Here is a 26,936-nt window from a genome sequence, read left to right as displayed (position 1 = left end):
CTATGAGCTGCAAAGAGGGTGTTGGAGTTTTAGCATCTCAAGTGAATTGCCCAATGTGATCTTATTATTTAGTTTGGCTTTTAGGTATTTATTTTACTTATTTGTCAAAGTCTAGGTAGGGCAATTCACTGGGATTGATATATAAGCAACCCTAAGCCCCCATTGTATCATCATTTCATTGCCAAGGTTGGTTGGTTCATGAGACACTCTCTCTCTCTCTCTCTCTCTCTCTCTCTCTCTCTCTCTCTCTCTCTCTCTCTCTCTCTCTCTCTCTCTCTCTCTCTCTCTCTCTCTCTCTCTCTCTCTCTACGAGCACCACGTGCCAATAGAAAGAACAGGCTGAACAGACTTTTAGCACTTCAATAACAACTGAACTTAGAGAGAGAGAGACGACACGCGACAGGAAGTGGCGGAATTCCACCCCAGAGAGTAGTGGCCCCAAACCTTGGCGCCCCTTTCGGTATTTCTTTGTATTTGCATCAACACGGTACAAGCCGGTACTCTAGACTCTGCACCTTCTCTAGGAAGCATGCCAAAGAATGAGCCCTAACCTCATATTCAAAGGCCCTTGGCCTAAAAAGCAATTACAGTGAAAAGCCTTTAAACTCAAAAGCATCTGGTCCAAAAGAAAAGCCAAAAAACTGTCAGCGTAATTTACGAAAATCCGTACAACCTGCCACGTCATCAGCCAGCACTAAACACGAAATTCCGTACAGCTTGCCACGTCATCGTGCCAGCGCAATTTTCAAAAATCTGCCGTACAGTTGCCATGTCATCAGCTTTGCGTGTGTGTGTGTCAATCCTGCTTTATTTTAATCCCTTTATGTCACTAGGGCCCTATCAGACGGGGTCCCCATAAGTTGGTAGGACTTCTTCTTCTTCTGCTACTTGTTCTTCTTAGGGTTTAGGTCCCTCGACCGGCATATGTAAGTTGGCCCCATTCTTTAGGCTTTGACATGTCAGCAGTTTGTGACTCTCTCTCTCTCTCTCTCTCTCTCTCTCTCTCTCTCTCTCTCTCTCTCTCTCTCTCTCTCTCTCTCTCGTGCTTTCTTCCCTCCAACCCCCCCACCCCAAAAAATAAAATAAAATAAAGAATCACCCACACAAACCCCTTCTCAAGGCCTTTTTCAAACAGATTGACAGTTCAACACAGATGGTAGACAATTGAACAGACTTGAAACACAAGTGAAAACTAAGAACATTGCAAACATGAACACTTGCAAGAGACACAAGAGGGGTGGAGTCCACCTTTGAGAAGCAATGATCCCTAAGACAAGCGCCCTAGTGGTATTTCTTGTATTAAAGTCGAGCAATACATAGTTCAACTGTTCAATTGCTTGGAGAGACCACTCTTGCAAATTGAGTGCAACTTCCATAGGTCCCTTGAATTGAGAGCTCTTGTTGCTTAAAAGAATCTTACAAAAGAAATAGCTAGAAACGTTTTATATATAACCATCGGCGACTCTCTTTTCAAGCAAACAATTGGTATCCCTATGGGCACCAATTGTGTTGTTTTTCTTGTTAATTTCTATCTTTTTACTTATGAGTTTGATTTTATGGAGCGTCTTGTCCTTGCTAACACTTGCCCAATATTTTTGCACAAGTTATGCAATGCAAGACGCTTTGTAGATGATCTTTTTGTCCCTGACGTTCCTTCTTTTCAAGATTTTATGTACTTGAATTCGAGTTCTGTAGGCGGAGGAATTTATCCCAAGGCGTTTTGTGAACTTAACTGTACCACAAATAGTAAGATTTTTCAGACTCCCTTGGGATTAGAAGTAGATATCTATGATAAGCGCCTTGAACCAGAATATGCCAATCTTAAAATCATCCGTATGCCTCACATTTCTTCGAACATTTCTCTTTTAGCTAAGTACAGTGTCATTTGCTCTCAACTATTTAGATTTTCTCGTCTTTGTTCTAGTAAATCTACTTTTGTTTTTCAATCTTGCCATCTTAGTTCTTTACTAGTTGAAAAAGGATACTCATTCAAGAGAATCATGAAAAACGTTCGTTCATTTTTGCATCGTAGTAAGTTTATTTTTAATGTTTCTTCCTTTGGAATGTTCAAGATAATCAGTTGTCAATTCAATAGAAGTGGGGAGCTAAAAAGCCCACTTATTGTTTGACTTAATATCACCTTATGTTGTTGTTTTGATCTTTAGCGCGTCCAGTATTTTTACTATAGCTTGACAAATGCTAGCCTTTATCATGGCTGAGTATGCCCATCACCTCTGGAGGGTGATAGAAACTCAGCTCGTTGGTTTTGTAGAGTACGTTCAAAACATGAATGACCTCTATACAAACCTGTACCTACTCTTGGGCACTAACGACGTGAGTAGGGATGTCATAGCTGTTGTCCAAGCTATGCATGATAAAGGTGATAATCTTATTCTTCCTGTTTGGACAAGCAGCGAAGTTGCGATCACATATTGTCAAGTAAGTTTGGTTCTTTGCTCTTCGTAGGTTTGTAGAGTATTGATTTTTCGATTTCGTATTTAGCTTACCTGAGGACTTAAGAATGTGTTCCGTTAGAAGTTGTTGTGTGAAGTTTGATTTCTAGGATTAAGTCTTTAAGATGTCTTATCCTTCTTTTGCTTAAAGTTGAGTACTTGTTTTAAGCCAAGTAAGTTGCGTAATCTTATTTTACACATGCCTTTTCTAAGAACATTTTTAAGTTAATAATGTTTTGTTTTATTTAGTTTTGGTTCGTAGCAAAGTAAGTGATTTAGTTTGTTTGTTTGTTTGTTTTTGTTTTTCTTTTCTTTTCTTGTGTCCCTTGCTTTTATTGTTTTATGAGTGCTTTATTCCCTCTTATAATTCGTGAGTTCAAACTATTCTGAACTTATGAAGGTATATGCCTTGCCATGCCACCTTGTGTTTGTCTAGACTGCACAAATGTCACAAACTGTTGACGTGTCAATGTCACTGAAGTCAACTGGGGTTGGGCACCCTAGCCTTAACCCTAGCCAACTTGGAGTTCCGTAGAGGGGCCTAAACCCTAGCAGAAGCAAAAGAAACTGAAGTTCTCACCAACTTACAGATTCTTGCTCAGTGGCCTAAAAATACAAGGGGTTTAGGGTTGTAGTTCAAGCAAATGTCACAATGAAAATGTTTCAAGCCTGGCTGTGTTTATGCAGCAGCCACAAGGTGCTGAAAGAAGGGAGCTTTCAACCAAAGCCCTTCAAGCAATGGTGAAGAAAATGGACCAATTTGATGGTAAAGATGTAACAAAGTATCTTTGTGGGTATGTAAAGGAGATGGAGATGCATCAAGTGCTTGATGCAGAGATGGTACAAAGTTTTGAGCTAGCTGAAACCGGCCCGTAGGGCAGTAGATGTAAGCTTTCACCCGAAACTTTACTTTAGACTTTAGGACACAGAGAAACTTTGCAAATAAAAACCTGTAACGGGAATTGACACTCCAAACAACACAACTTGGAAGCTAGAGCGCTACCAAGCAGACGCTGACACTTGTTGGCCCCAAAGACTGGCGCCCCTTTCGGTGTTTCTTTATTCTTATTGCAAATAGACGACCCGAACACTTTCACCTATCTCTCAATAAGCTGTCCAAACCTGTCCATGGCTGTCATTGCAGGTTTATGACCCAATTTTAACTGCATAACGGCGCAAAACCCTCTGTAGGTCAACAGTACACGTCAAGGACACTTTCCCTTGCGGTTAGGAAGCTTTCCAGTGAGCTGCAGGTCAATTTCAGCGTGCTGTAATTCCCTGTTTTGTCACTGTCAGGTGCTCAAAGCCCTGTTTATGCATACCAAGGCTTTCTCGAGGCTCCCCTGGCATTGCCCTGCAATTTAGGTGCGAAACCCTAAACCTGCAGAAAAACACAGCAGGCTGTAATTCCCTGTTTTGGATCGAATTGGGCGGAGCAAGCACGCCTACGCGTGTCTCAGGTGCTCCCGCACGCAATGGTACAGTTCCCCTTCGAAACGGATGAGTTTTCACACGAGAAAATCGTGTTTAGAAGGCTCTTGCCTTGGCAAACGTGCATAAACCCTCAAAACTGTACATGGTCAACTGAGTAGCGCATCTAGTGCCAAAGGGGGGAGAGAGGCGCAAGAGCAAATCGTCGCACGACATAGAGCAAGGGAGAAGGCAAGCTTTCCATTAAAGCTGTGATCACTTGCACCCACTACTCTCACACACTCTGTAGTCACTTAATGAGCCAAAATCAGCCTCCCCTCTTGAAATGGGTGCCCCCTCTTCATGCAGGCTAGGATAGTTGCTATGGAGCTAGCATGTGTCCAGTTTGCCTCTCTAGGGTTAATTCCCAGTACCCACCGACTTATAAGTGTAGCAAGAGGGCCTAAATGACTTTGAACTGAGCCTAGACACCCTTTTACTGCTCGGATTCCAATGCCGATTGGCCTGACATCTCGTGGCGACCTGCCCTTCCCCACTGCGGGTGAAACTCTTGGCCGTCAGTCGTTTCACACTGGCCATACAATGTCCGACCATTTGCAACTTCAAAAAGAGGGTCTCCAAAAAAAAAAAAAAAAATCATCGAAAAGAAACCAACAACTAAGGTTAGCAGTTGCCACGTCTTCGTGTTAGTAATTAGCCATTGCCACGTCCTCGTGACATACCCCCCTCATGAACCCCCCTCATGAAATCGCAAACGTCCTAGATTACATGCCATCGATGATCTTGTGTTGTTAGCACGCTTTTATCATCGCATGTACCCGCAAGAAAGGTCATAGCACATAGATACAAATGACTTAATGAGACCTTCATACTTTTGTCATTTCCATCTATGATAGAAGTGGGCATAATACATTTAACACTTGAAGAGCGATGCACACTTCTATTACACTGAATCCATATGTACAGTTGATGTGCTAGCTCTATCATTACCTCTCCTATGAGCACGTTGAGTTGGGGCATATGTAGGCTGTAACCTAAAGGCCTCAAGGTAAAGTTGCAATACAATTGGTAACTCTGACAGTTCGTGCTCTTCCATCCACTTTGCATCCACCGGTGGATAGTTCTTGAACTTCACCAAATAGCGTCTTGCAACTTGTCCCTTAACTTTTCTTTCCTTATGTGCCAAAATCTGCTCAGGTACCAAGATCTCATCAAGTTCCTCAACTCCTGGTTGATCCTCCTATGGCATATCTTTTGACTCACGTGAAACGCATTATGAATCTTCCAGGTATCAGGCAATTTCAGCCTATAAGCAACATCGTTGATCTTATCAAGCACTTGAAAAGGCCCATAGTAACGCATGTTGAGTTTAGGAAATAGGCGTTCCTTGCCTCTCATTTTCTTTAACCTTGCCTTATCAAACCATAAGAGTACCTAATCACCAGGTGAAAACAACAATTCACGACGGTGATAATCAGCAGCCCTTTTCTGTTTTGCGTGAGTCTTCTCCAAGGCAACTTTGATTTCCTTATACATTTCATCCATGTTCTCAACATATCGATCTGCCTCAAAGATCTTGTCCTTTGTATGCAAAATGGGAGGAACCTTTTTGCCACCTTCAACAATCTCAAAGGGTGCCTTGCCTGTGGACGAATGCACCGTATTGTTGTACGCATACTCAAGCATAGGCAAATACTGTTCCCACTTACCCTTATTATCTGACACATAACATTTCAGTAGATCCAAGACAACAGAATTAGCCTCTTCTGACTGTCCATTAGTTTGTGGATGAAATGAAGACAAGAACTTGAGCGTAGTGCCCATGTTCTCAAACAATCCTCTCCAAAACAAACTTGTCATGCAAGGATCGCGATCACTGACAATCGATTGTGGCATACCATGGTACTCTAAACATATTGACATGAACAACTGTGCCATCTGGTCAGATCTTATCTTCTTCCTAACAGGAATAAAATGGGCCTGCTTGCTGAACCTGCAAATAATGGTCCATATTTCCCTGTCGGCGTTCTTGGAAGATCAAAGATAAAGTCCATGGCAATGCTTTCCCATAGCTTGTCCGGAATTGGCAGTGTCTATAATAACCCTAGTGCCTTTTGCCGGTCAAACTTGACCTTTTGGCAAATCACGCATGCTCGCACAAAGGCTTCCACATCTCTCCTCAAAGTAGGCCAATAAAAGAGTGTCTTAACCGCTTTCGCTGTTGCATCAATTCCACGATGCCCTGCATACAGTGGAACATGGCTTTCTACCATAACCTTATGTCACAATGGCCTAGTGACACATAGTCTGCCATGCATCATCATAAAACCGTCTTTGAGGAGGTAGTGCTCATGGCGTTGCCCATCTTGCAATTGTTCAAAGATCCTTGCAAAATCTTCATCAGTAGCATACAAGCTCATGATGATAAGGAATTAACACAACTGAAATTTGTGGCTTTCTTGATAACGCATCAGTCACCACATTCTTCTTGCCTTCCACATGCATAATCTGGAAGTGGAACATAGAAAGAATGTTTGCCCATCGCATATGCTTTTCGGATAACTTTGACTGTGTCAAGAAGTATCGCAAGGTCTGATGATCCGTCTGGACAACAAAATTAGCACACCTAACAAGTAGTGCTTCCAGCTAGAGAGCGCATGAATCACGGCCAATAACTCTTTCTTGTAGATTTGCATAGTCTTTTCTGGCCCTTGTAGGATTCTGCTCTCATAAGCTACTACCCGACCATCTTGCATTTGCACTGCTCCGATGCTATTGCCACACGCATCACACTGGACCACAAATGACTTCCTGAGATTTGGTAAAACAATCACGGGATTTGAAGCCAACTTTTCCTTTTAGAGACTGAAAGCTGAAATCTCTCTTTGGGTCCATCTGAAAGTGACCTCTTTCTTTTGCAAAGCTTGAAGAGGCACAGCTATCTCTGCAAAATTCTTGATAAACCTTCTATAGTATGAGCACAATCCCAAGAAGCTTCGGACATCATGCACAGTCTTTAAGTCTAGCCATGTCTTAATAGCTTTAGCCTTTGTGGGATCCATTTGGACACCATCCTTTGACACTATGTGGCCAAGAAAGTGGATCTCTTCCAAGAAGAATTCACTTTTCTTAGGATTGACAAGTGTCATGTGACTGTGCAACTCTTTGAACACAATGGTCGAGTGAGGCCTATGCTCCTCTTCATTCTTCGAGTAGACTATCATGTCATCAAAGAATGTGTCAACAAACTTTTGATGGGAGCGGAAAATCCGGTTCATCATCCTATTGAACGTAACAGGAGCATTTGTAAGACCAAATGGAATCACTAGGAACTCATAAAGACCAAACGTCGTCCTAAACACAGTCTTGTGCTCATCCTCTGGCTGTATGCGAATCTGATGGTACCCACTCCTAAAGTCTATCCTACTGAAAATTGCAGAACCCTCTAATCGGTCAAGAATATTATCAATCCTTGGGATAGGAAACCTGTTCTTGTTGGTATTCTTATTCAACGCACGGTAGTCAATACACATGCGCCAAGAGACATCCTTCTTTTGCACTAGGAGCACTTGGGAGCAAAAAGGTGAAGAACTATGCTGAATCAGCCCCTTCTCTAAAAGCTCCTCTACCTGGCCCATAATCTCTTTCTGCTGCGCCGCACTAACCCTGTAGGGAGGTCTGTTTGGTGGGCTACACACTGGCACCAAATCTATCACATGGTCCTCAGGCCTCTCCAACGGCAGCCATGACGGTAATGAATCAGAAAAACAGTCATTAAACTCTTGCAAAAATGTTGACCTTTCTTTATCTAACATATATAAATTTGACTGGCAATTATCTGAAACATCACGTACAAAAATCAACTACGTAGAAAGATGATTTTTAATTACAGAAGTGATAGCCGAAGCAAATACAATAGGGACAGACTCCCCTTTGAGCTTTACATCCAAAACATGAGTTTTGCCCCTATGTTGAAAGGTGATCGTTTTGCCGAAGACATCCAGCACACCATGTACTTTGAACATCCACGGGACTCCCAGTAGCGTATCACACCCTTCCAATGGCATGATCAGTGTCCACATACGATTGAATATGCAGACGCAGCTTTCCAATAATGGGAGTAACACACTCTCAGTGGCCAGGACATGCCAACCCTGCCTCTGCCGTGTACCCCATCTCTTCAGCTCTAATGCCCAGTTTCAAAGCTAACTCTGGTGAGATAAAGTTTGCTTTGGCACCTGGATCAAAGAAGATGAGTGTCGTCTGATCTTTGACTTTACCCCATGCTCTGCATAACTTGCTGGCATATGTACTTGGCCTGTGACCCACCATATCTGGCACCAAACCTGTCGTGGGCTCAGGCTTCTTTCCTTTCTTGTCCTCTTTATAATCTGAGTCAGCTGGTCTTTTCCTTTATGGACAATCTATAGCAAAGTGACCAGGCTACTCGCATATAAAGCATTTATTCTCAGCCATCAAGACCTTCTTTTCCTCGAGCGACTTACGCAGAAAAGGCTTCGTTTTCTGTTTCTTTGCTTGCGCTCCAGAAGTCCCGGTTGAGTCCTTATCCTTGACGGGAGTGCGCCCGATGCGCAATGGAGTAAGGGTGGAAGTGGCTAATAAGTCCGGGGTCGGAACACGAAGATTCTTTAGTAAACTTTGGAAGCTCCACCTTGCTCTTTCTGCTCTTTGATAGGACCGGAATGCTTTCAGAAAAGCACACGCCTAAAGCTCTAATACCACTGTCACAGGGATGGGCACGGGGTGCCAAAGGAAAAAGAACAGACTAAACATCTTTAAGCACTTCAAATAACAACTGAACTAAAAGAGATGCACAACACGAGACGAGGAGTGGTGGAGTTCCACCCCAAGAGAGCATTGGCCCCAAACCTTGGAGCCCCTTTCAGTATTTCTTTATATTGCTTGAACTCGGTACAATGGCGATACTCGCCCTCTGCACCTTCACCCGAAAGAGTCCCAGAAACTAAGCCCTCTGCACATATTTCCAGGCCATTGGCCTATGAAAAGCAATTTAGATGAAAAGCTTCAAACTCAAAAGCACTTTGCCTCCAAAAAGCAGTTCAGTGTTGATCATGGATATCCGTACAACTTCCACGTCAGCATGCAGTAGCATAAAACGTGAAAATCCGTAAAGACTGCCACGTGGCATAATCGGCGCAAATCGCATGCATTCGTACAACTGCCGCATCATCATCTTTTGTGCAAGAGATTAAGTGTGTGTACGTGTAGTCCTGCTTTATTTTATGCCTTTGGGTCCCTTGGGCCCCATTGGGCGGGGTCTCGTAAGTTGGTGGAAACTCCTCTTTAAAAGTATGCCACTCAACAAGACTTTGCAAGTTGGTAAAACGTCTTCTGCTGCTTCTGCTTCTTATACTGCTTCTTCTTAGGGCTTAGGCCCCTTGGCCGGGATCTGTAGGTTGGCTCCGTTCTTCAGTGGCTTGACACCCATTAGCAATTTGTGACACCATTCTTCTATGAAGGAGATTAGAGAGACGCTTCTAGCCACACTCCTTGTAATTTCCCTTTTTCTTCTGTTTTTTACCGTGCGGTATTGGCAGCCTAGTCCTATTATAGTCACTGCCTTTGTTTCTCCCAGTCTGTGCAGCCTTGTTGGTTGTTGGATGCTGGTCACTCATTTGGAACACTGAAGATTTGTAGTTTGAACCTATATTTGTAACCTCGGGCAGTAATTAGTGGTTTTGTATGCTGGAGGGCCAAGAGTGCCTAATTTGTTGCCTGCTGGTTCTCTTTTGATTTTTATTACTGTTGTTTTATACATGAGCTTCTTTTATAGCTATTTCTCACTTACAAGTTACTTATAACACCAAAGATTCTCTTCTCTGCAAAAAGAAATTAATAACCTTAAAAACCTAACAATGTGACTCGATAAACATTCTACAAAACTTATAGCAATACCTCCAATCTTTGCTGGCCCGCCTAATATCTCTAGACCACCAAGCTGCTCTGCTGTCCTGTCAGCTTCTTCTGTAAGGACCAAAACCAACAAATGCTTCTGAAGCAGCCATACATGTACAAAAGGAGCACCAAAAGCAGTTGCTTACCCTTGACCAAATCTGGATAAAGTTCTGGAGCATTTTTTATTAACCAAGGCTTACACTTTTCAAAATCTGGGCCAAACTCGCAATACTCAGCTGGTAAACTGCAGACTGAGAAATAAAATTGAGTAAATTAACCAATACATCCCAAAGCTTATAATTATGACAGTTTATGAGATCTTTTAATTACAAAAAAAAAAACTCATTTTCTTTTTAGTTCTAACTAAAGGAAAAAATAATAATTATCAGAAGCCCAAGTTAAACTCAGACACGGGAAGAATATATGTAGCTTCATAAGGTCAGAAAAGTGTGAACTTAATGATTAAAAGAGAGATTAAAGCACTTACTCAAAACACATAAGCAAGGCACGCAAGAAAATAGATAAAGAATATTGAAATAAATCACTCAACAACCTATTTGTTTCTAAACAAAACATTGGATAAAGCCAAAACAATGTTTACTTAAGAAAAACACTGATACACGCTTAAAACAATCGGAAAAGAGTGGCACTGCTTCACACTTGAATTTTAGAGACAACTGGAAGAGAGGGGGATCCCTTCGGACAGTGTTAACTCCAAATAGGCCCCCTCGGCGGTAATTCTTGTTTTCATTGATTTAACAACTATGTACAATTAGCCCTATGGGCAGTTTCACTAACTAATAGAAGGATCTTTTTCTCGGAAAAAAAAAAACTATGTACAATTGCAGAGTGAGACCACTAACCACAATCTGAGTTACAACTGAAACTTTAGCGGTTAATTTATAGGCCCTAACTAGGATATTCTTCCGACCGACTGGACTTCGGAGCTCGCTGCTGCTGAACCCCCCCCCCTCTCTCTCGCGTCGCCTCATCAACTCCCCCCCCCCCTCCCCCCCCGCCCCCGTGCTGCACAGCGCGCTGACCCTCAGCATGCTGCCCTGCAGCCCAGCACGCCCCCCTCCACTGCCGCGTAGAACCCCCTACACCCCTGCTGTGCAGTGTGTTGAAAACAGCGTGCTGCCTGGCTACCCCGCCCCCTCTTCTGCTGGGTTGTGCCTGCTCTGCGTGAGCATTTCGCAGCGGTAGCCTCTTCTTCGACGTCCTCACCCGCCCCCTTCTCTTCTTCAGTAGCAGACACAGAATGGTGGCCTCTGCTCCACCACAGAGGGACTCCTCAGAAGCCCCCTCGCCTGACCCCGCGGAGCCGACCCTTCAACTTGCAATTTCGCCAGACCAGCAAGCGAGCTTGATGGCCGAGGTGGAACGCTTGCAAACCTCCTTGGTTATCTGCAAGATTATCCCAGCGAGACGAGGTTCGGGACTTACTTCAAGCCCGACTCCTCTCCGATGTTGTGGGCAAGATCACCGATGTCCATATCCTTCGGAGAGGGTATTACCAGATAGAATTAGAGTCTCCAAAGATGACGGCCAAGGTGATTTCGATGAGCCCGCTAGGTATCCGAGCAGCTCGAGCTTACTTCAGACGATGGCATCATGGTTTCGACCCTGCTGTAGATGTGCTTCTGGAGTCTCCGCGCATTGCAGCTTCAATTGTGGCCAAGGCCACATGTCTACCTACTATGCGGGTTCTTATTCGAGACACACACTCCCTCCTCAAGGTGATATTGTTGCCTCGGCTGAGCAGGGGTTGGATCAAACAAAGTGTGGAGTATTCGGGTCTCCCGAATCAGTGTTGTAGATGTGCTTGTGGAGTCTCCGCGCATTGCAGCTTCAACTGTGGCCAAGGCCACAGGTCTACCTACTATGCGGGTTCTTATTCAAGACACACACTCCCTCCTCAAGGTGATATTGTTGCCTCGGCTGAGCAGGGGTTGGATCAAACAAAGTATGGAGTATTCGGGTCTCCCGAATCAATGCTTCATTTGAAGACAGATGTGCCACATAGCAAAGGCCTGTCCTCGCAGGAAAACCCGACCCATAGCGCATGCGCAGCCTCCCAAGGCTAAGCATGCCCAGCAAACAGCTACCCAGAACACACAGGCTGGTACCTCGACAGAGGACAGCGATCGAACAATTTATGATTGGCAGCAGGTGCCTGGCCGCCGCCTGTAGAGTTATGGTGGGTGGATTAGTGTGCCATTCATGTTAAAGGCATGTTTTGAAGAGATTAGTGTAGAGCTTGAGAAAGAGACTATTGCACAATAAAATAGGGTATATTACAAATCATAAAGGTCACATTTATTAAGCAAAATGTGCCTCTCTATAGGCTTATACAAATAGACAGCATTTTGAAACATGAGCACAAGATGTGGTTGCCTATGCACAAATACAAGTGGTTGTTCTTTACACAAAGGATGTAAGAGGTTCTTCACATGGCTTGACACATGAGATAGAAGAGTTTGTTCACACAAGAGATGCAACAAACCCTCGCATCCCAACAATGCCCCCCTATGTAGGTTTTGGTTGCATCACTCACACAGTGCATCTCAAGACATCACCATAGTCAACCTCCCCAAGCTGCGGCCAGAGCTCTCAATTGTCTCGTTCATGAGCTGACAGCTCTTTCTAGTTGCATTCCGCTTGGCTCCTGCTCCTCGTGAGCATAACCATCCCCGCCCTTGGCTTCTGCCTACGAACCTTAACCCTTCCAAGCGCTCATAGCCCTTTGTTTCCTACCTGCCGTTCTCGGCTCCCATCACACCTTCGTAGTTGTAGCCGCTCTGAGCCTTGACATATGAGCCTCATCCTGCCGCTCTGCCCAATCAGCCCCGCTCTTTGCTCCCCAACCTTCACCGACCATCGCCCCATTTCCTGCAAACTAGCCCAGACCCCACATCACCCTAACGTTGAAAGCCTCATCATCACCTGCCCCAAACATCCCGTCCACCTGCTCCGGCCCACAAAGCTGCTCCCGTCGTCATCAAAGGCTTCCACCCACTGTCGTCTTGCAACTGCTCCCGCCTGCAAAGCTGCTACAGTCGGCCAGTTGTCGTGAGTCTAGATCTCAAACCTACAACTCGCTGCCCAGCCCCTACATCGTAGGCTCGGTGACCTCGTCGCTCAGTGTTCACAAGTCACAATAGCAATAGTTAATGGTCGGCGCCAAACAAATCGACTCCCTGTTGCTCACTAGTCGACGCGCGCCTGCACTGACTACCACAGATCTCGTCCATTCCTCAAGCTCTCATTCTTGCGGGCTTGGACTTCAAAGCAATTGGTCCCTGTTCCCACAATTTTGCTACCTACACGAGTAGTTTTCTCTTGGGAGATTGTTCCCATAGCTAGCGAGCAACAAAAATTCACGAGCTCCTTCCCACACACCCTCCAATGCATCCTTACTGAAAGCATCAAGATCTTAACTTCTGCAAGGCTATCTTCCACTTCCCACAATCTTTCACACATTACCTTTTCTACAAGTCTATGCACACAATTAATATGTTTGTCAACACTTATGTTATCACAAAAATATATGCAATGTGCACCCATCTAAGTAACATCCACCAATGTATGTGTAAGGTGCAGCGGAAGTGAATGTTGACTTTGCTCAAGATGAGTGCTCCGAATTGTGCTCAAGGGTTCCTTTTACTTATGGAAGGGAGAGCCTTCCGTTCCTTTAGTGAGAGAGTGCAAATGATCACAAACAAAGTGGATAAACTGTGAATGAACGTGCTGAGACTAAGAGATAGAGAGAGAAGCAGAATGTTGTCAAACCCTCCTCCGAAGGCCCCACTCTCTATGGTGAGAGAGGTCTACTATTGATTGCACAAATCTCTACAATGCTTTGGACTTGCCGACGATGAGGACGACGACGAGACGGGCTGAAATCTGAAAACGCTAAGGGCTGAAATCTGACTCTATGTCGGTGACGACGGCGATGACGACGATGCGACGACGACGCGCTGAAAACCCAGATGCTGAAATCTGCGTTTTCCGGGCTGAATCTGCAAACTTGGGCTGATCTAACCGTGTGGCGAGGCTGTGCTGCAGGAAGGTGAGATCAGCGAGGTTTGGGACTTGCGATGCGGAGTCTGACTGCTGCAAATGCAAAATGCTGATGCAAGGGGTGTTCTACCGGCCGAACTCTACAAAAACGCTAAGGGTGCTGCTGCTCTCAAAAACGCTAGGGTTGATTCTGTTGTTCTACTAATGCTAGGGCTGATCTGGGATCTGTTGTCACCAGGCTGATGCAAATGCAAAACGCTAGGCTGATTTGCAAAGCTGAAAACGTTGAGCTGGCTCTTGATGAAAACGCTAGGGAAGTCTTGTTGGAGAGTCTTGCTGAGAAGGTGTCTGTTGAACACTCGGTTCATGCTGCCTCTTCTGCCAGAAAGTGTGCTAGTGCTAGGGTTTCTTATATATTTGCTTGTCAAATTGCCCTACCCAGTTTCCCAACAAAAGTCACTTAATAATAATAAGTGAAAAATGGCCAAAATAGGGAAAATAGGTCTATGCACTGTAAAAATGCTCCTGATGGGTTTTGACTGTAATCTGATGATCATGTTGTGTGCAACAAGAGGATATGCATCTACTCTAAGTGCCTGGACATGCACAGTCTGCAAATAGACTCACAAAAGTGCCAGAACACTTCCTAAGCTAACTGAACTGAACTGAACCAAACCCTAGTCATGAAGTAGCTTGTCCACGTACACATAGAATTAGATGTGCACGTTACATCCCCTCCTTTTCAAAGTGAGGTACCGGTACCGAACTGTATGGCGTTGAGGGAGATCGCCAAAAGCGTCTGGAATCCTAGAAAGGACTCTTCGCCGGCACACTCTGATGCGTGGGTCATGCGATACTTGAACTTCAGAAAAGTCTGCAACGTTTGCTTCTTTGGGCCGCGCCAAAAGCGACAAAGTCATTGTGGCTCCTTCAATGTTGCAACTTCGTCTATAGTCATACGTCTACCTTCTTCAAGAATCTCGGAGGATGAAAATTCAAGAAACCACTTCCAGCACAAAAACATGAACATACCCATTCCATGTAAATTGACTGGAAAAATTATAGTCTTCCTAAAAGACTATGCATGCAATGTAGATGAACATATAGACGGAGTGCCAAACCGTTCATCAAATACACGCAAACAATGGAATCGAAACTTGTCTTTCTTATCTAAATCTATCAACTGAGGCAAATCACAATGGACATGCCCATGCTTGATGCTCAATCCTTCTTGTGCTCTTTCTGATACTATGTCATGCCAAGAAAGAAACATGGAATGTGAATTCCTTGGGTGCAAACATTTCATCTTTTCATGAGAGTTCCGCATACATCGGTACTCATTCATGACTGAATCGTGTTCATCGTGCCATATGGCATGCCTATGAAAAGGGATCACATAAGGACGGTGAAAAAATACAAGAAAGCATCACGAATGAAACACTCGAACAATGCGTGCTGACTAATCATTCATACACATAATACTTCCTATGGGGGTTCTTTGGACCTCGACTTGAGAGCCAAGATCGGTTTTTCGTGATTTATCGTATCTGCAACGAGGTTATCTTCACAGAAAAAGCATCAACTAAACCATCATCACTGTGAACAATCACATCATTATCATGCAAATCATCATGCTTGTGAATAATCGCATCTTGATCATGCAAATCATCATGCTTATCATTATCATGCAAATCATGTGTATCGTGCTTTGGAGAAGAAGAGACTCAGAGAGTCTCCCTTTCCTGATTCTGTTCAATCTTCGTCTGCACATTAGAAATGAGAGATACGAATGAACAACTTGCTCCCCACGAATGACAATGGAAAAGTCAATTTTAGCATGGAAATTGAACGTATTAGCTGCCCAATCAATGAGAGGGTTATGCTCACGGAACCATCGTAAAAGCATATCATATCCTGAAATAGGAGATACTACAAATTTTCTACGGAAGGACGCTTACTGAATAGTGAACAAAACAACAAGGCACTCTTGCGTGATGAGAGAGTCCATACCGGCAACAAAGCCCGACACCTCGAAGGGAGATGTCTTGCTAACCTTCAAGCGGGCTCTTTCAACAAGAGTACTTAATCACATCATGCATACTGCCTGGGTAAACAATATGACAAAACGCTGACCCTTCACATGACCATAACACTTAATAAGAGACTTATCAATGGGAGGATCATGAGAAACTTGGGTCACACTCGTGTTCTCATTTATTGCATTGACAGAGGAAGTGGATTCTGTGGGTTCTTTAGATTCATTCGAGTTAAGCTTAGGACATGTTCTTTTTATGTGACCCTTGATGTAACAATGATAACAACGACCTTTCTTAGAATAAATGCTTTGTTCTTCCGACGTAATGTATCCTCCTACAATTCCTTTTTCTGCCTTCTCATCTGGAGTGAGCTTAGGTTTAGCAATTGTGTTAGCTTTACCCTTAGGTTCATTTAGAGAGTTCTTTTCTGGGAGAAGATTGGTTAGAAGTGTTACCATTCTTACCGTTCTTACCATTCTGAGAAGTCTGAGTGGTACTAGGAGAGGTCTTGTTTTCCTTAGGCTTTTCTTTGTTGTGCTTCATCTCTTGGGAGAGAGCAATTGCTACAGCCTTGTTAAGATCCACAGGATCGAAGACTTCTACATCAAACTTGATATATTCGTCCAACCCAAAAAGGATAGCCTCTTTGCGCTCATCATCCGATTTGCGTGATTGGGTGCCAAGCTGCAAAACACGGTTAGAAAAAGACATGACTAGCATACCATTCTGCTTGAGGTTGCGCCAATCCTCTTTCAATCGCACTAGGTACTGTGGTGGCATAAAGCGCGCCTTTAGCTTGTCTTGGAAGTCGGCCCAATTGTAGAAAGGGGCATGCCTTCCTCGGTTTCCTCTAGGTGCACAGTCAATTGTGCCTCTTGCCATGCGTGGTACCAATTAATGGCATCTCCGGCAAGATACATGGCTACCGTAAGAACCTTGCTATTCCCTATCTTCTTAGTTGTCGCAAAATAAGCATTAGATTGATGCAACCAAGAATGAATAACACTAGCATCCATCTTACCGTCATACTTACTCAAAGTCAACTTCTCGGTGACGGGGTTGTTGGAGTCCGAATCTCGGCTTGCGTCACTTGAAGAACCACCAACATCTTTGGCCGGCTCGGGTTTCGAGGTGAGAACCTGTCGGACCAACTCTTGCATGCGTAGGTCTCTCTGTACCTCACGCTCTGACTCCAAGGCCACTCGTCTTTCTTCGGCCACCTAGCGCGCTTGCTCACGCTCAATAGCTGCCTTTCTTTCTGCTTTTCTTTCTTTTCGTTCCTCGGCCGCCAAGCGCGCTTCACACTCCAAGACAACGTGATTCGCTTCTTGTTGTGAAATCATGTCCATCATCGACTTGACCAAAGCCTCCATAGGATTTGGTGCAATCCTTGGAGTAGATGGAAAAGGGGGAGGGTCAGAAAAGCCTCCTGGTGGGGAAAATTCTTCTTCGCCAGTACCATGCTCATCACCTCCATGCGAAGTATCCATTCCGCTTCGAGTAATCACCATGCACTTAAGTCTTGGGTTCTTAAGTTCACGAGGAACTTGGGTTCTTGTCGGTCTTGGATTCTTGGGTTCTTGAGTCTTGAGTTCTTGAGGTTCTTTAGCTTGCAATCTTTGTTAGAGAAGGATCTTCTCTTACCCAAGCTCTTCTCTTTCCCGCGGGTGCACCCCTTGGCGGCCTTGCGCTCACACCAAGGTTGCTTTTTCCCACCTCACGTCGAGTGGCCGGCTGCTAAGTGCACGGTCCGCTCTCAATGAGTGAAAAGAGAAACAAGGAGAGACTGGACAAGCCCTTCTTTCTTGGGATTCCTGTCACTCTTCAAAAACACGATTAAGAATCGACACGCCCAAGAGGACTTGGGTTACGTGCGACCGCAACAAGCCAAAAAGTTCTTGTGGTTCTTTCCTTGAGTGATACAGAACACTGCCAAAGCTATGATACAAATATAAGGTACAGCGGAAGTGAATGTTAAACTTTGCTTAAGATGAGTGCTTCGAACTGTGCTCAAGGGTTCCTTTTACTTACGAAAGGGAGAGCCTTCCGTTCCTTTAGTGAGAGAGTGCAAATGATCACAAACAAAGTGGATAAACTGTGAATGAAGGTGCTGAGACTGAGAGATAGAGAGAGAAGAATACGACACCAGAATGTTGTCAAACCCTCCTCCGAAGGCCCCACTCTCTATGGCGAGAGTGGTCTACTATTGATTACATAAACCTATACAATGCTTTGGACTTGCCGATGATGAGGACAACGACGAGGAGTGAAATCTGAAAACGCTAAGGACTGAGATCTACAAATCTTGTATCTGTTGAATTCTGACTCTATGTCGGTGACGATGATGCGACGACGACGCGCTGAAAACACAGATGCTGAAATCTGTGTTTTCCGGGCTGAATCTGCAAACTTTGACTGACCTAACCGTGCGGCGAGGATGTGCTGCGGGAAGGTGAGATCTGCAAGGTCTGGGACTTGCAGTGTAGAGTCTGACTGCTGCAAATGCAAAACGCTGATGCAAGGGGTGTTCTACCGCAGAGAATCTGCAAAAACACTAAGGGTGTTGCTACTCTCACGCAAGGGCTGATTCTGCTGTTCTGCTAACGCTAGGGCTGATCTGTGATCTACTGTCGCCAAGCTGCTGCAAATGCAAAGCGCTAGGCTGATTTGCAAAGCTGAAAACGTTGGGCTGGTTCTTGATGAAAATGTTAGGGAAGTCTTGTTGGGAAGTCTTGCTGAGAAGGTGCCTATTGAACACTCGGTCTTGCTACCTCTTCTGCCAGAAAGTGCTAGCGCTAGGGTTTCTTATATATCTGCTTGTCAAATTGCCCTACCCAGTTTCCCAACAAGTCACTTAATAATAATAAGTGAAAAATGGCTAAAATAGGGAAAATAGGTCTATGCACTGTAAAAATGCTCCTGATGGGTTCTAACTGTAATCTGATGATCATGTTGTCTGCAACCAAAGGATATGCATCTACTCTAACTGCCTGGACATGCACGGTCTGCGAACACACTCACGAAAGTGCCCAGAACACTTTCTAAGCTAATTGAACTGAACTGAACCCAACCCAATCCTGATCATGTTGTAGCTTGTCCACGGACACATAGGGTTGGATGTGTCACGTGACACTGCATTGGATCAAAAGATAAAAAACAATAGCATTGGATCAAAATATCGACAACAACAAACATCAAAATGTGACAAGGACAGCGACGACATTACAATAAGTTCTGGAGTATGTAAGGGAAAAAATCCTCCAACAAACAACAAACACGTAGTTTAGCATCCTCTCAATTGTACCTTACCCTCTATTTGTGCCCGGGGAGGCTTGTATGTGCCTACATCCTGATGTTTTGTATGCTTACACCCTTTGTGTCTAGGAGAGGCAACTTTGTGTTCAAGGGGAGACTTGTGAATTGTATGCCTCACCCTAGTGTGTTTTAGGGGGAGGATTGTGTGAGTCATATGCAATCAAAACGCACATAGGGGAGGATTGTTGGGATGCTAAGTTTTGTTGCATCTCTTGTGTGAACAAACTCTTACACCTCATGTGTCAAGCCATGTAAAGAAACTCTTACAACCTTTGTGTAAAAGAACAACCACTTGTATTTGTGCATAGGCAGCCACATCTTGTGCTCATGTGTCAAAAGGCTGTCTATTAGTATAAACCTATATAGAGGCACATTCTGCTAAATTAATGTGACCTTTATCATTTGCAATCTACCCTATTGTATTGTGCAATAGTCTCTCTCTCAAGCTCTACACTAACCTCTCCAAAGCATGCCATTGGTATGAATGACACACTAACCTATCCACCTTAACCCTACAACAAGTTATAGAGTTATGGTGGGTGGATTAGTGTGCCATTCATGCTCATGGCATGCTTTGGAGAGGTTAGTGTAGAGCTTGAGAGAGAGACTATTGCACAATACAATAAGGTATATTGCAAACGATAAAGGTTACATTTATTCAACAGAATATGCCTCTATATAAGCTTATACAAATAGACAGCCTTTTGACACATGAACACAAGATGTGACTGCCTATGCACAAATATAAGTGGTTGTTCTTTACACAAAGGTTGTAAGAGTTTCTTCACATGGCTTGACACATGAAGTGTAAAAGTTTGTTCACACAAGAGATGCAACAAAACCTCGCATCCCAACAATCCTCCCCTATGTGCGTTTTGATTGCATATCACTCACACAATCCTCCCCTATGTGCGTTTTGATTGCATATCACTCACACAATCCTCCCCCCAAAACACACTAGGGCGAGGCACACAATTCACAAATCTCCCCTTGAACACAAAGTTGCCTCTCCTAAACACAAAGGGTGTAAGCATACAAAACATCAGGGTGTAGGCACATACAAACCTCTCCGGGCACAAATAGAGAGTAACGTACAATTGAGAGAATGCTTAACTACGTGTTTATTGTTTGTTGGAGGATTTTCTCCCTTACATACTTTAGAACTTATTGTAATGTCGTCGTTGTCTTTGCCACATTTGATGTTTGTTGTTGTCGATATTTTGATCCAATGCTATTGTTTTTTATCTTTTGATCCAATGCAGTGTCACGTGATACATCCAACCCTATGTGTCCGTGGACAAGCTACAGCATGATCAGGGTTGGGTTGGGTTCAGTCAGTCTAGATTAAAAGTAATCTGGCACTTTTGTGAGTCTATTCGTAGACCGTGCATGCCCACTCACTTAGTGTAGATGCATATCCTCTGGTTGCACACAGTATGATCAGAAGCATTCCCATCAGAATCCTTCAGGGAAATTTTCTAGTGCATTTAGCCTATTTTCCCTATTTTAGACATTTTTTACTTATTATTTTTAAGTGACTTTTGTTGGAAAGTAGGTAGGGCAACTTGAGTAAGTTTGTATATAAGCAAACCTAGACTAGCACTATTTGACAGAAGAGGCAGCAAGAGCCAAGCGCAACAAGTAACTTCTCAAGCAAGACCCTTGGTGGACATTCCTCCAAGCAAAAGACCCCACTTCCCTAGCGTTTCTGCATCAGATACCCATCACCATCCACAACCTCAACCTAGCGTTTCCAGCAAGAAGATCATCGCCACCAAAAGCTTCAGCAGACCCCAACTTCTAGCGTTTTTGAAGATCTGCAGCCCTAGCGTTTTTGGAGAGTTCTAAGCCTTGCAGATTTTCAGCGTTTACAGATTTCAGCCTTGGCGATTTTCAGCCATGAAGACCTTCCATTTCAGCCATGAAGACCTGCAGATTCAGCCCTAAAAGAGTAGCAGATTCAGCCCTAAAGAGCATCAATTTTCAGCCGCAGTAGATTTCAGCCCATAGCGTTTTTGGACAGCAGTTAAAAGATTGTAGATTTCAGCCCTAGTGTCGGCCTCGTCATCCCCGTCGTCATCGTCGACATAGCCTAGACTTGCATCAGTCACATGCATTCACTTTTGTACCAGATTGTGAAATCATAAGTAGACCACTCTCGCCGACGAGAGTGGGGCCTTCGGAAGAGGGTTTTACGTCTCTGGTGTCGTATCTCTCTTCTCTCTCTATCTCTCTATCTCTCAATCTCATGCACTTTCACGCATAGTGTCCATTCACTTGTTTGTGATCATAGCACTCTCTCATTAAGAACGGAAGGCTCTACCTTCCATAAGAACAAAAGGAACCTTGAGCACAGTTCGGAGCACTCATCTTGAGCAAAGCGCAAACATTCATTCCGTTGCACCTTACATTGGTATCAAAGCTTTGGCAGTGTTTTGTATCACTCAAGGAAAGAATCACAAGAATTCTTTTTTGCTTGTTGCGGTCGCACGAACCCAAGTTCGCTTGGGCGTGTCGATTCATAATCGTGTTTTTGAAGAGTGACAGGGATCCCAAGAAAGAAGGGCTTGTCCAACCTCCCCTTGTGCCTCTTTTCACTCATTGAGAGCGGACCGTGCACTTAGCGGCCGGCCAATCGACGTGAGGTGGAGAAAAGCAACCTTGGTGTGAGCGCAAGGCCGCCAAGGGGTGCGCCCGCAGAAAGGAGTAGAACTCGGGTGAAGAGAAGATCCTTCTCAAACACGGTTTGCAAGCGAAAGAAAACCTCAAGAACCCAAGTTCCTCGTGAACTTAAGAACCAAAGATCATAGTGCATGGTCGTCACCCGAAGCGGAATGGATACTTCGCATATAGGTGATGAGCATGAGAGAGGCGACGAAGAATTTTCCCCACCAAGAGATTTTTCCGACTCTCCCCCTTCGCCATCTACGCCACAAAGTGTACCAAATCCTATGGAGGCAAAGGTCAAGACGATGATAGACATGATGGCCAAACAAGAAGAGACTCACATTGCCTTGGAACGCAAACGCGACGAACGAAAAGAAAGAAAAGCACAAAGAAAGGAGGAAGCTGCAGCAAGACGCGCGGTTTGGGAGGCCGAGCGTGAGGCTCAAAGAGAACTACGCACTCAAGAATTGGTTCGACAAGTACCTGCCTCGAAGTCCGAACCAGCCAAAGATCATGTAAGTTCCTCAAGTGGCGCAAGCCACGAGGCGGATTCCAACAACCCAATCACAGAGAAGTTGACTTTCAGTAAGTATGATGGTAAGATGGATGCTACGGTTATTCATTCTTGGTTGAATCGATTTAATGCTTGTTTTGCGACAACTAAGAAGACAGGGAATAGCAAGGTATTGACGACAGCTATGTACCTTGCCGGTGATGCCATCAATTGGTACCATGCATGGCAAGAGGCACAGCTAGCCGCGCACCTAGAGGAAGCCGACGAACTCACGCCCCTTTCCTTCAATTGGGCTGATTTCCAAGGCAAGCTCAAGGCGCGGTTTATGCCACCTCGGTACCTCGCACAATTGAAGGACGATTGGCGTGCTCTCAAGCAAAATGGTATGCCGGTTATGTCTTTTTCTAATCGTGCGTTGCAGCTAGGTACCCAATTACGCAAATCGGATGATGAACGCAAAGAGGCATTCCTTTATGGATTGCACGAGTATATCAAGTACGATGTCGAGGTGCTCGATCCAATCGATCTCAACAAGGCGGTAGCGATTGCTCTCGCACAGGAGATGAAGCACAACAAGGGAAGCCTAAGGAGAACAAGACTTCCACAAGTACCTCGCAGACTTCTCAGAACCCTAAGAACGGTAAGAATGGTAAGAACGGTAACTGTTCTAACCAATCTTCCAACAGTCTCTCAGAAAAGAATTCTTCCAATGAACCTAAGGGTAAGGCTAGCACAATTGCTAAACCTAAGGTTACTCCAGATGAAAAGGTAGCACAAGGAATTGTAGGAGGATATATCACGTCAGAAGAGCAAAGCACTTGTTCTAAGGAAGGTCGTTGTTTTCATTGTCACATTAAGTGTCACATAAAAAGAACATGTCCTAAGCTTTAATCGAATGAATCTAAAGAATCCACAGAACCCACTTCCTCTGTCAATGCAATTACTGATAACACGAGTGTACCCCAAGTTTCTCTTGACCCTCTCATTGATGATTCTCTCATTAAATGTTATGGTTATATATCGGGGCAACGTTTTGTCATATTGTTTGACCCAGGTAGAATGCATGATGTGATCAGTCCCTCTCTTGTTGAGAGAGCCCGCCTAGAAGTTAATCAGAAATCTCCTCTCGAGGTCTCTGGCTTTGTTCCCGGTATGGACTCTCTCATCACGCAAGAGTGTCTTAGTGTGTTGTTTACAATTCAACAAGCTGCTTTCAGTAGAAGATTTTTTGTCTCTCCTCTCTCAGGATGTGATATGATTTTGGGCATAAGATGGTTTCGTGAACTCAACCCTCTCATTGATTGGGAGGCTAACACTTTCACTCTCTATGCCAAAAGTGACTCTCTCATTGTCATTCGTGGAGAGGAAGTTGTTCATTCTCCCTCTCTCATTGCTAATATGCAGGACAAGATTGGAAGGATTCAAGAGAAGGAGACTCTCAGTCTCTTCTTCTCCAAAGCATGACACACATGATTTGCATGATGTTGATTTGAATGACAATGATGAGCATGATGATTTGGATGACAATGACAAGCATGATGATTTGCATGATCAAGATATGATTTCTCAGAAGCATGAGGATTTTCATGAAAATGATGTGATTGTTCACAAGGATGATCTGTTAGTGGATGCTTTTTCTAGCGAAGCTAACCTCGTTGCAGATTCGATCAATCACGAAGGATCGATCTTGGCTCTCGAGTCGAGGTCCAAAGAACCCCCTCAAGAAGCAGCGATCTTGGCTCTCGAGCCTAGGTCCAAAGAACCCTTACAGGAAGTATTATGTGTTCGCATGATTGATACGCACGCATTGTTCGAGTGTTTCATTCGTGATCGTTTCCTGTATCTTAGTTGGCGTCTTTATGTGATCTCTTTTCCTAGGCATGACATATTGTACGTTGAGTACGTTCCACTCATGAATGAGCACGAATGTATGCGAATCGTTCATGAAAAGCTGAAAAGTATGCATTCAAAGACGTCACATTCCGTGTCTCTTCCTTGGCACGACACAGTTGTAGAAAGAGCACATGAAAGTATGAGCACCAAGCATCGGCATTTCCGTTGTGAATTGGCACAGTTGATTGCTTTAGATCATAAGAGAAAGATTCAATCTCATTGTTTGCGTGTGTGTGGTGAACGGTTTGGCACTCCGTCTATTTGTTCATCTACATTGCCTTACATGGAATAGGTATGTTCATGGTTTTGTGTTGGAAACGGTTTCATGAATTTTCAGCCATGGAGATTCTTGAAGAAGAAAGAAGCATGACTCTCGACGAAGTTGAAGCATTGAAGGAGCTACAGAAGACTTGGTGTCGCTTTCGGCGCGGCCCAAAGAAGCCAGCGTTGCAGACCTTTATGAAGTTCAAGTACCGCACGACCCACACATCAGAGTGGGCCGACGAAGAGTCCCTTCCAGGATTCCGGATGCTATTGACGATCTCCCTCGACGCAATACAGTTCGGTACCAATACCTCACTTTGAAAAGGAGGGGATGTCATGTGACACATCCAACCCTATGTGTCTGTGGACAAGCTACAGCATGATCAGAGTTCAGTCAGTCGAGTCAGTCTAGATTAGAAGTGATCTGGCACTTTTGTGAGTCTATTCGTAGACCATGCAGGCCCACTCACTTAGTGTAGATGCATATCCTCTGGTTGCTGCACACAACATGATCATAAGCATTCCCATCAAAATCCATCAGAATCCTTCAGGGGAATTTTCCAGTGCATTTAGCCTATTTTCCCTATTTTTGACATTTTTCACTTATTATTTTTAAGTGACTTTTGTTGGAAAGTAGGTAGGGCAAATTGAGTAAGTTTGTATATAAGCAAACCTATACTAGCACTATTTGGCAGAAGAGGCAGCAGGAGCCAAGCTCAACAGGCAACTTCTCAAGCAAGACCCTTGGTGGACATTCCTCCAAGCAAAAGACCCCCCTTCCCTAGCATTTCTGCATCAGATACCCATCGCCATCCACAGCCTCAGCCTAGCGTTTCCAGCAAGAAGATCATCGCCACCAGAAGCTTCAACAGACCCCAACTTCTAGCGTTTTTGAAGATCTGCAGCCCTAGCGTTTTTGGAGAGTTCTAAGCCTTGCAGATTTTCAGCGTTTACAGATTCAGCCTTGGCGATTTTCAGCCATGAAGACCTGCCATTTCAGCCATGAAGACCTGCAGATTCAGCCCTAAAAGAGTAGCAAATTCAACCCTAAAGAGCATCAGTTTTCAGCCGCAGCAGATTTCGGCCCATAGCATTTTTGGACAACAAATAAAAGATAGCAGATTTCAGCCCTAGTGTCGGCCTCGTCATCCCCGTCGTCATCGTCGACATAGCCTAGACTTGCATCAGTCACATGCATTCACTTTATACCAGATTGTGCAATCATAAGTAGACCACTCTCGCCGACGAGAGTTGGGCCTTCGGAGGAGGGTTTTACAAGGTCTCTGGTGTCGTATCTCTCTTCTCTCTCTATCTCTCAATCTCATGCACTTTCACGCATAGTGTCCATTCACTTGTTTGTGAACATAGCACTCTCTCATTAAGAACGGAAGGCTCTACCTTCCATAAGAACAAAAGGAACCTTGAGCACAGTTCGAAGCACTCATCTTGAGCAAAGCGCAAACATTCATTCCGCTGCACCTTACATGCAGAATGTGAAAATGCAAAGGAAATAAATGCACATATATGTACAGTGGAGGGGAAAACCACGTGGGAAAAAAACCCTCATTATTTATGATGTGCACAAGGATTTTTAAATTATTTAGAATATGTTGGAGAATGTCCCCCAACATCTGTCCCTTCGTCTTGATGTCCCGAGCTTCGTTAGTGTCGTTCTTTCTTCATCATCTGCATGTTGATGTTGATTTTCTTCATTCATGTTGTTGGTCCGTTTTGACAAAGATGCAACCTCCATGGCGAATGAAGTAAAATACACATACATATCATGTGTAGTATTCACGTGGGTGCGCATGAATATGGGTGGTCTTACCATACACGTATTGCATAGGCAGTGTCTATAAACCCATGTGTGCATAGAACTCTTGTGCACAAGTATTACATTGTTGGATGTTACTTAGACGGGTGCACAGATATTGAGTATATTTTTGTCATAACATAAGTGTTGACATACATATTAAGTTGTGTGCATAGGCTTGCAGAAAAGGTAATGTGTGAAAGATTGTGGAAAGTGGAAGATAGCCTTTGCACAAGTTAAGCTCTTGATGCTTTCGGTAAGGATGCATTCGAGGTTGTGCGGGAAAGAGCTTGTGAATTTTTGTTGCTCGCTAGCTATGGGAACAATCCCCCAAGAGAAAACTACTCGTGCAGGTAGCAAAATTGTGGGAACAAGGCCCAATTGCTTTGAAGTCCAAGGCCCCAGGAATGAGAGCTTGGGGAATGGATGAGATCTGTGGTAGTAAGTGCAAGCGCGCAGCGACTAGTGAGCAACAGGGAGTCGATTTGTTTGGCGCCGACCATTAAATAGCTATTGCTATTGTGACTTGTGAGCACTGAGCGACGAGGTCACCGAGCCTACCGAGTGTAGGGGCTGGGCCAGCGAGTTGC

General features: G+C 44.3%; 1 protein-coding gene across 2 annotated transcripts in view; it reads right to left on the bottom strand.

Annotated features, from left to right (window-relative positions):
* The window catches only part of LOC147455634 (Translation initiation factor SUI1 family protein), an 81,691-nt gene that overhangs the window by 37,921 nt on the left and 16,834 nt on the right, over positions 1-26,936 (bottom strand). The window contains exons 2-3 of one of the 2 annotated variants that reach the window (XM_086514369.1): positions 9,968-10,072; positions 9,822-9,890 (exon numbers count right to left, since the gene is read on the bottom strand). In XM_086514369.1, coding sequence (XP_086370495.1) covers positions 9,822-9,890; positions 9,968-10,072 — 174 coding nt within the window. The remainder of the gene's footprint in view (positions 1-9,821; positions 9,891-9,967; positions 10,073-26,936) is intronic. The other variant, XM_086514370.1, reaches the window with a different exon arrangement.

The sequence above is a fragment of the Adiantum capillus-veneris genome, chromosome 6 (assembly GCF_014529385.1).
Source record: "Adiantum capillus-veneris isolate H3 chromosome 6, ASM1452938v2, whole genome shotgun sequence".
Lineage (NCBI taxonomy): Eukaryota > Viridiplantae > Streptophyta > Polypodiopsida > Polypodiales > Pteridaceae > Adiantum > Adiantum capillus-veneris.
The sequence above is the reverse complement of the archived record's forward strand: the minus strand, read 5'-3'. Positions and strand labels throughout refer to the sequence as shown.